Below are 9582 nucleotides of genomic sequence, written 5' to 3'. Positions count from 1 at the left end.
TGACTCACATTTATGACAATTGCAGTGTCCCAGGGTCATCTGATCACCCTTTACGACCTTCTGAGAGTGGGGAAACCAGATTCACTTAACAACCATGTCACTAACTTGACAACTGTAGTGATTCACTTAACAACTGTGGCAAGAAAGGTTGTAAAATTGGGAAAATTTTACTTTACAACTTTCTCACATGGCAACAGAAATTTGAGACACCATTATAGTTGTAAGTCAAGGACTACCTGTATTTGATTTTACATGCTCACTTTCAAATCATGTTATCTAATAGCACTTTCTTTTTTTTAAAGTGGGTTAGTCTATTAGATTGACTTTGTCTACTGGGATCTTTGGGATTTTTAACATGCATTTTAATTCATCTTCTACTCCCTGACATTAACAACCTGAAGGTGACTGAAAATTGCCACCACTGTGAGATTTAAAATGCATGTTTGGGGAGTACTAGTGGCAAAATGGTTGTCCTCATAAACCTCAATGTTAATATTCAGAAATGGAAAATAATTTGCAGTTGACGTGATCTTATGGTGTTAGCAGTGCAGTCTTAACTATATTTTTATTGTTAACTCCGAGATTGCAGTGATAAGCTGGCAACTAACAGCGGGCCATGATGACTGAGTCACAACTTCTCTTAGTGCTCTGCAGGGAATAAAGTGTTCTTAAAACAGCCAGATGTCTTTGAGATAAAACAGAAGGACAAGGCGGGCTGTGGGAAGGAAGTATTGCCTGGTTAACTGGCCTGAGAGTCTCAGTTCAGGCAAATCCAAAGAAAATGCAACGCCTCTGACTCATTCTGGGTTGGGACCGAGGGAAAAACTGATTCTGCTACCAGAACAGGTGTATCCTGAACATCAAGGAGAAATGTCAGGTTCCAAGGTAGATTTTAATTCCTCCACAATTATCTAGATAGTAATGCAAAAAATTACTGCACACACACAAGCACATGTGTGCATATACATATATGCATGCATACACACACACACCCATCCCTATGAATTTTGTTTCCTGTAACTTTCTTCCTCCCCTCCCCAGCCTCTTCCAGAAAAATTTGTAGTCAAAGGCGTTGTTGACCGTTTTTCAGAAGAATTTGTTGAGACGAGGAGAAAGGCCTTGGATAAATTCTTAAAAAGGATTGCGGACCATCCAGTACTTTCTTTCAATGAACATTTTCATGTATTTCTTACAGCCAAAGTAAGTGAATTTGAATCCACACAGAATTTCTGATTTTCAAAACTTGTAATTAGAGGTGCAAGTCCTTAGAATATGAACATTTCCTCGCAGCAACATAAATACACATTTCTTTAATTCATTTTGTTAAGTGCTAGCTTTAGATTCTGGTAGGTGTTGGGCATTGTCTTTTATGTATAGAGCTCGTAGTGGTTAGAGAACAATAAAATAAACACAACTGAATTTTTCAGTTGTAGCCAAGAACAGCCTTCTTTTCTTCAGTTACTTCACTTTGATGTCTTCATTGCTTTAAAAATAGTCACTTAGGTATTGCTAAGGATTTTCTACTTTTTAAAATCACCCATATGGTCCACAGTTTAACTATAACAAATTCAGTGGGATGAATGCGACTGTTTCTTGATCAGACAGTTCTATAAGGGTGAATACTTTGAGCAGAGCTGTAAATTTATTAACCATTCTGTCAATACCAGGATCTTAATGCTTACAAAAAACAAGGAATGGCTTTGCTTACTAAGATGGGAGAATCGGTAAAATATGTCACAGGAAGCTACAAATTAAGAAGTCGACCGTTGGAGTTTGCTGCCATGGGTGACTATCTAGACACGTTTTCTCTGAAGCTAGGAACTATTGATAGAATAGCACAGCGGATAATCAAAGAGGAAGTGGGTAAGTAGGACTTATGGGTTCCCTTGTAACTCACAATTTGTTTTCAAGAAACAAATTGTGAAAGATGCAGGCATTCATCCTCTCTTGGATGTAAATTTGTTATGCTGCATAAGGAGCTGTGCAAAAAGATTTTGGAAAGACACGTTGGGCATAGTTGTTAAATGGCTAAATTCCTATGTATCTCTTCTCCTTATTTTGCTTCTTATGATACTGTTTTTCTCCAAATTTTTCCCAAGTGTGAATAGTTTCTGATTTGCTCAGCTTCTTGCCAAATGTGAACATTTCCTCTCAAAATTGAATTTGATTTTTTTTTTTTTTAAAAAAAGTCTCATAACCTTGAAACACAGAATCTTCTGTCCCTCGTTTTTATCTGCTGCAGAATATTTAGTGGAACTACGAGAATATGGTCCTGTTTATTCAACCTGGAGTGCACTAGAAACAGAGGTGTCTGAACCTCTTGAAGGAGTATCAGCCTGCATTGGAAACTGTTGCACAGCCCTTGAGGAATTGAGCGAAGATATGACTGAAGACTTTCTGCCTGTTTTACGAGAATATATCCTATATTCAGATTCCATGAAGGTAATGTGCGGATTGCAAGATAGATGTCTGTACGTGCCTTGAATAGCGCTCCAAATGCTTTCTTTAAAGGAAAGGTAACTCTTTGACCCATCACTTGAAATTTTACATGTCTTGATTAAAAAACTCCACTTTAGCATCCTTGAAACTTATGTGTTTCTGCCTCCAGAATACAAACTGACGGAACAATGAATACAAACTTTTATTGCTGGCGTAGATGTAAACTGGCTTTTGATTAATAACAATTTCCACCGTCAGAGCTATTTTCAGAAATATGTTCTTTTCTAGAGCAAATTTCCTTTTTTCTATTACTTAATGTGATTTGCTCTCAGTTTAGTGATGTTTATAGTTAAGCAGGGTTATTTGAAACTTTGAGCCTGGAATGTAATTTATGGTTTTATTCTTCAAATCCTGGAATAGTTCAGCGCCAGTCATGCTAAAGATTGGGTAGGGAGAGACCGATAGTTTGTCAACAGACTGCAGATGAAAACAGAGGATTATTACCCACTAGTCCCCCACAAAGATCTAGCATATCTATCCCATGTGGTATCTCTCAGTTTTGGCTAACAGTGGTTCACACGTGACATAGGACTTTTGCAATGTATAATGTGTTTTTTCTCTTAAAATCCCTTAAAAATCTGACTCTTGGGTATATCCATACTATAAAAAACCAATAAATAATGATCACCAAGAGAATAAATAGAAAATATTTAATAAATCAAACCTAGCTTTCGTCGGGTGCTCCCGACATCGTCAGGGTTTAAAAAAGGCAGTCCCTGGGAGAAGCTTACATACGATCTCTAATTGCCTGCATCCGGCTTCGAGATCGCGTAACCGGTCCCAGCTGGCCATGCTTTTGCACTCCAAGTGTATCTCTTTCGTCAGCGTGTGGTTCTTTCCCATCTCCTCTCCATACTCCACTGCGTATACCTCCATCATTGACTCTGGGGCTGAGAAGGGTCCCTTCAACTCCCTTACTGATGGTAATCATCTCCATTCCCCCACCTCTATGCACGCAACTCTCTTTACTAGATGTGGGGCATGGATCGTTCAATTTTCTTCTGGCCCCATTGCGTGTTTCAACTGAGTTGTGATCGATCCTCCTCCCCCTTAGTGGTTGTAATCTAGGTGTCTCACCTTGTTTTATAATATCTACCTTCCTATCCCCTTTCATACACGTTATCCCAGTTTGTTTATCATCCGCTCTGACATCTCTCTCCCTTTGCTCCTGAGGGCTGCTCCTTCGTGCCGTCTCCGATCTCTCTTGAGAAACTTGCAACTGTTTTGTTTGAGAAATCTGCAATCTCTCCCGGCTTAACTTTAAAAGAAAAAAGAAGATATCTTTTTTAGCAATAAAATGCAACATAATACATAATACAGGGGTGGGCGATTCATTTTTCCAAGGGGCTGCATGAGAAACTGGGATTTTGTGGAGGGCTGAACCAATAGGCTGAACTTAATTCTGCTGCCACCTCATGTTGACGGAGGAGGGAGCCTCGCCTCACCACTCTTTTGCCGCAAGTGCAGAAAAGTTTTTTTTCACCAGCCAACTAAAGGAGTGTACTCAGCTTCTTCTTCCTGTCCCACTTATTTACATTTTATTTTCTAATTTCTGATTGACCTCACGTGGGCCAGATAGGGACAGTCAAAGGACTGGATATGGCCCAGGAGCTGTAAAATGCCCAGATCTGGGCAGAATATAATTTTTTTTTGTTTTTATTAGTCATCTTGGTTAAACAATGACCCAACTTGCTTTCTCCTACCATCATTTAAACTCAAAAGGAATAGCTAGCTTGTAGCTAACTTCTAAGAGTTTTTCTTTTTTTTCTTTTTTTCCGAAAGGGAGCTAGTTCAGCAGTACAGCACATCTTTTGCATGCTGGGGACTTGGGCTTTCAACCCATGGTACCTTCATTTAAAAAAAATAAAAATTAGTGAGCAAGTCTTATGAGAACACTGTCATGCTGCTGCTGCTACTACTGGGTTACGTGGTTACATAATTTGACCTGAATGACTTTCGTATTTAGAGATAGTCAGTTAACCATTTGTTCGGCCACCGTTCAAAGTTACATTGGCACTGAATAAATGATAATTATGTCTGGTCTTTGAATTTATGGCTGTGGCAACACTCCGATGGTCACTTGATCAAAATTCTGGCTCTTGGTTGCCTGCCAGGACTTTGTGACTGCAGGGGTGCTTCGATTTTCTTTACCCAACTCTTTGGCCATTTGGTCACCTCTGCCAGCCCCAAAAGAGCAGACATGGAGGAGAGAGAGGTGTGGGGGGGAACTAAAGAGAATGTAGTTCCTTATTTTACTGTGCTTGGGGCTGGGAGGGACCAGGCTGGGATGGTGACAACTGGGACTGCCAGAATTACGGTCACTAAGTGAAGTGGTCACATAATGTCATCCTTTACAATGGAAATTTAATGGGAATTCTGGTTCCAATTACTTGGCTGTCAGCTGAGGAGCACCTGTACTATGACAAACAGCTGAAAATCCTTAGCCTAAATTGCAGTCTATTCAAGTTGATTTCTTTCAACTCTGCAAGCCATCTTGCCAAATATATATTTGTAAAAAGGCCCCCAAATAACATTTTGAGATGTAAATGAAGAAGAAGATAGATGTAAATAAAGGAAATAGATTTCCTGAGTTTGTGCATTTACTGGCTACGCATCCATCACAAGCTGCCTGCCATATTTCAGTGTGATTTTCCTGGTTGGGTAAACGGAAGATGCATGTGTTGAGGCAATCTGAGGCATTTACATTGTTAATGATTGCTGATGGGAGGAAGTATGAACGTTGATATGACCAAGCCTTATTTATACATTGATCTGAACACATCAGGCTTAAATAGCGAGGGAGACTGAGTTGTGGATATTGCATCTGTTCTCTGTATTTTTTGTCCTTTGTCAACCTTCAGTCTTAGACTTGGTCCACTTAAGTGATGAAGATTGTAGTTTTTGCTCATATATTGCTGAAGTGATGAAGCACTGACTCTAGGCATAAGAGTGGAATAATATATGGATGCATGGATGAATAAATAAATAAAATATGTATGCAAAAGCAAAAGAGTTGTACACTTATTAATAATAACAAATAAGGGGATCTTTGTTTTAAAAACCTCCTAACTGGTGGGGAGGCTGACAGATGCTAGTTTGTGAAGAACCTTCTGCTCCCCACCTTTTATAAAGAAAAAAAATATATCTGAATTTTGATCATGTGACCATGGGGATGCTGCAACGGTCGTATGAAAAAGGTCATAAGTCACTTTTTTTTAGTACCATAGTAACTTTGGCCACTAAACAAATGCTTGTAAGTTGAGAATTATCTGCATTATTTTTTCTGAATCACTGTGGTTTCAGATGTATTGTGCTTGTCGTCACTATGCAGAAAATGAGATCTAAAAAAATGAAGCTTTCCTGTACAGATAGTCTTTGACTTACAACTCTCTAAGCTTGCTTGTTTTCTTGTAGACTTTTCATACCCAAACTAGGTAACATCATCACTGCTAGTAAGGAGTGCGGTTTGCTGTCAGTTTATATTCTGGTGGCTTGACCTGTCAGTGTTGGTGGGGGTAGTCTTAGAGATTCTTTGGTTGGGCTGTTTACTGTTGACTCTTGATTGGGTATTGTTTACTTGATTGTTGATCAGAAGTTAACCTTGGAGTTAATCTATGCTGATCTGGGTGCTGATTGCTGGTGTGTGTGTGTGTGTGGGGGGGGGTGCCTGGGTCTTTTTGTTCCCTTTTGGGCTGGTTGTGTGAAAACAGTCTTAAGTCACTTTTTTCCAGTGTTGTAACTTTGAACAGTCATTAAATGAACTACAGAACTACCTATAGTACAACAAGAGACTATTGACTTTTACAATTTCTTTAATTAATTGCAGCACTTCTTTCTCTCTTCTCCCCTCTTAGAATGTGTTGAAGAAAAGAGATCAAGTTCAAGCAGAATATGAAGCCAAACTAGAAGCTGTGGTCCTCAAGAGAGAAGACCGTCCCAAGGTTTGCTCTGGGGGAGAACCTTTTAAATTGAATGAGGAGTCTGTTCGATAGTTTATTTTACTGAAGGTTTCCAATAACGTTTTCTATACATTGGGTAGTAGCGTCTTGTTTCAATTAAATACCAACACTATTGAACTGAGACTAAGAATATGGGTGAGGTTTGTGAAAGAAGTTATTTTGAAAATAAGCAAGAATTCTTATGAAGTACAGTATCTCAACTCTATTTAATTATAATTAGTATTATCTGATTTAATTAGAAAACTGTGTCCTGACAGAAGTAGCTTCTATAAATAGTTGAGGCATTGTGAGTCACAATGAGATGAGTTCTTGGTTTTGTTTCCAGACATAATATCATATTTCCTTCAGTTTATTCCTGATAACTGTTGTGTGTTTCCTTTGTTGCTACAGGTAGTCCTCACCTTATAATCACAATTGAGCCTAAAATTTATGTTCTTAAGTGAGAAATTTGTTAAGTGAGTGTTGCCCCATTTTACAACTTTTCTTGCCACATTTGTTAAGTGAATCAGTGAAGTGGTTAAATTAGTTACACAGATGTTAAGTGAATCTGGCTTCCCCATTGACTTTGCTTGTCAGAAGGTCGCAAAAGGGGATCACATGATCCCGGGACTCGGCAACCGTCATAAATATGAACCAACTATCAAGCATCCGAATGTAAATCACGTGACTATGGGGATGCTGCAGTGGTCATAAGTGTGGAAAATGGTTGTAGGTCATTTTTTCCAGTGCCGTTGTAATTTCAAACGGTCACTAAACAAACTGTTGTAAGTCAAGGACTGCCTGTATTTGTTCTTGTGCAAGAATCTACAGGCTTTTTTTTTTTAAATCAGTACTATTTTGTGGAGGAAGTATTAACTCCTTGCCTTGGGAGTAAGTTTCACTGGATTTAATGTACCAAATTCTGTGTGCAATAGCTTGAAAATCTCTCCCAGGACAACATGCAGGAGTAACTCCATTTTGTTCCCTTAACAATCTCATGTTGAAAGAAAAATTCAGTAAAGCTACCCAATATAATATATACCCAAAGGACTTAAAAGCCAGCCATCAACATACCCCAATCAACATCTAAAAAGCCACTTACAACAGACACTATAAATACCACACAGAGAACAGCACACACTCTTCTAGGGAGACATTCCCTGAAAATGGGCTCCAGCACCAGTCCAAAAGCTCAGAAGGCAAAAATTCTTGTCCCGGTGAGCGACCCAGATTGGATCCTGCTATCCAATATACTTTAGATCTGTGCTGAGAAATTTATATCCATGCAGCCTTGGTTAAAATCCAATACCTTGTCTAGTACATTATCCTTAACTTAGACTGTCCTGATATTTGCATAGGTAAGAAATAAAAAGCTTCTTAGTATACAGGACCCTCATTCATACTTTGTACTTGGCCATTATATATAACTGGCAATCGTAGTAAGTAATGGCTTGAGTACGTATGTTCAAGAATAAGAGGAACTTTATGAACTCTGCAGCAATCATTAATTGAGGTACCTGTGAAAAATTGAAAGGTATTTCTGATTCTTCTCAGTCAGAGATCTTTTTACGTCTAAAAAGCTTTCAGAACCTATTTCTACAGCACTGCTTTGTTTTTGGTTTCCAGGTGCCCACAGATGTTGAAAAGTGTCAAGACCGGGTAGAGTGCTTTAATGCCGACCTGAAGGCTGACATGGACAGATGGCAGAACAACAAGCGGCAAGATTTTAGGCAGCTGCTGATGGGAATGGCAGATAAAAACATACAATATTACGAGAAGGTAATGCTCTAAATTTGCCACTAGGAAGATGCAGGAAAGCAGTTGAATGTAATTTTACTGACTAACTTGCTGATGCCCGTTGAGTATAAAGCTGATGTAATAAGCTTTAGAATTGCTCTCTCTTTTTTCCTGGGTGCACTAATCTTGTTAAAGCTTTGGCTGTTTTATACTGCCACCGATGAGGCCGAATCCTGTCCACACAGATAGAGCAGGAAATTACATTTGTAGTTTGCCAGTAAGTGCATAGGTTGACCTTGCACATCATGGGCCAGATTGGCTGCAAATTCTGGGAATTGTCCTTCTAACACATTTGGGAGTCATCTGGTTATAGAAGGCTATTTATAAGGCCACCATTAAATCTATTTTGGGTAGGACCTTGCAGAGTTACACTGGTCAAAAGGACACTTGTGTACATTAAATGATTAAGATCTGCCAGACAATAAAGGTTATACATCCACCCATCCACCCACCTACCTATCTATCTAGTGTGTGGCAAAAGTATGTGAACTTTGATAGGTGGGAAATCTTGAAAATATAAGCTCCAGTGCATCTGGAAGGTGATAGATTTGGAAAGGATATGAGATATCCCACATAAAGAAAGACAATCTACAACAGGTATGTAAACTGCCGGCCCGCGGGCAGGATACATCACACCGAAACCGCACCTACCCCATTGCCAGCAATGGGGAAAAAGTTGCGATATGTCGCGCAATGTCACGTGACGTCGCGAGTTTGACATGCCTGATCTACAAGGTGTAGAATAACCTATTATTTAATAGAATAAATGGTTATTATCAATTTTATTGATCATATCATAAAATTGTGCCTTTGCAGCTGCTGTATTGGAAATGCAGATATTGACAAAATTGTTTAATCCACAAATTGTATTATTTAAGGCCACTTAAGCATTAAATGACATTATTATAAGATCATTCCTTATGACTATTTGATTTAGAATGACATTATTAATTAATTGTTGTATCTGTTTCTTTCGTTCAAATAGTGCCTTACGGCGTGGGAGTCTATTATACCACTGTTGCAAGATAAGACTGAGACCAAATAAGTTGCAGCTTTTTTCTGAATCTCTTCCCTGAACCACGGACATTGACCAAATGCTCAGAATCACTACCACTAATTATAGTGAAGATTTACTATACATCTTGATGATTTTTTTTCTCCTGGAGAAACACCAAGTGTGCTAATTCTGAACTGTACATTTTTTGCCACTTTTTAACGAAACCATCTTGAACATTCTTACTATGTGAACTTTGGATGATGGAAGTTAAAACAAGAGCACTTTTTCTCTTGGACCACTTTATATTAAATGAAATTGATGAATGGAACACTAAAATCACAATAAAAATAA

At 38.7% G+C, this 9582-nt stretch overlaps 1 protein-coding gene across 1 annotated transcript; it reads left to right on the top strand.

Annotated features, from left to right (window-relative positions):
• Positions 1 to 1041: 1041 nt before the first annotated feature.
• Positions 1042 to 9573, top strand: LOC107301045 (sorting nexin-30; the record flags this gene model as incomplete). Its single annotated transcript, XM_015830314.1, has 6 exons — positions 1042 to 1200; positions 1668 to 1863; positions 2243 to 2442; positions 6354 to 6440; positions 8064 to 8216; positions 9220 to 9573. Coding segments are annotated over 6 exons (855 nt in total), but the record flags the coding sequence as incomplete, so codon positions are not given.
• Between the last annotated feature and the right edge of the window lie 9 nt (positions 9574 to 9582).

The sequence above is a fragment of the Protobothrops mucrosquamatus genome, unplaced genomic scaffold (assembly GCF_001527695.2).
Source record: "Protobothrops mucrosquamatus isolate PMUCROS unplaced genomic scaffold, P.Mucros_1.0 scaffold9732, whole genome shotgun sequence".
NCBI lineage: Eukaryota > Metazoa > Chordata > Lepidosauria > Squamata > Viperidae > Protobothrops > Protobothrops mucrosquamatus.
The sequence above is the reverse complement of the archived record's forward strand: the minus strand, read 5'-3'. Positions and strand labels throughout refer to the sequence as shown.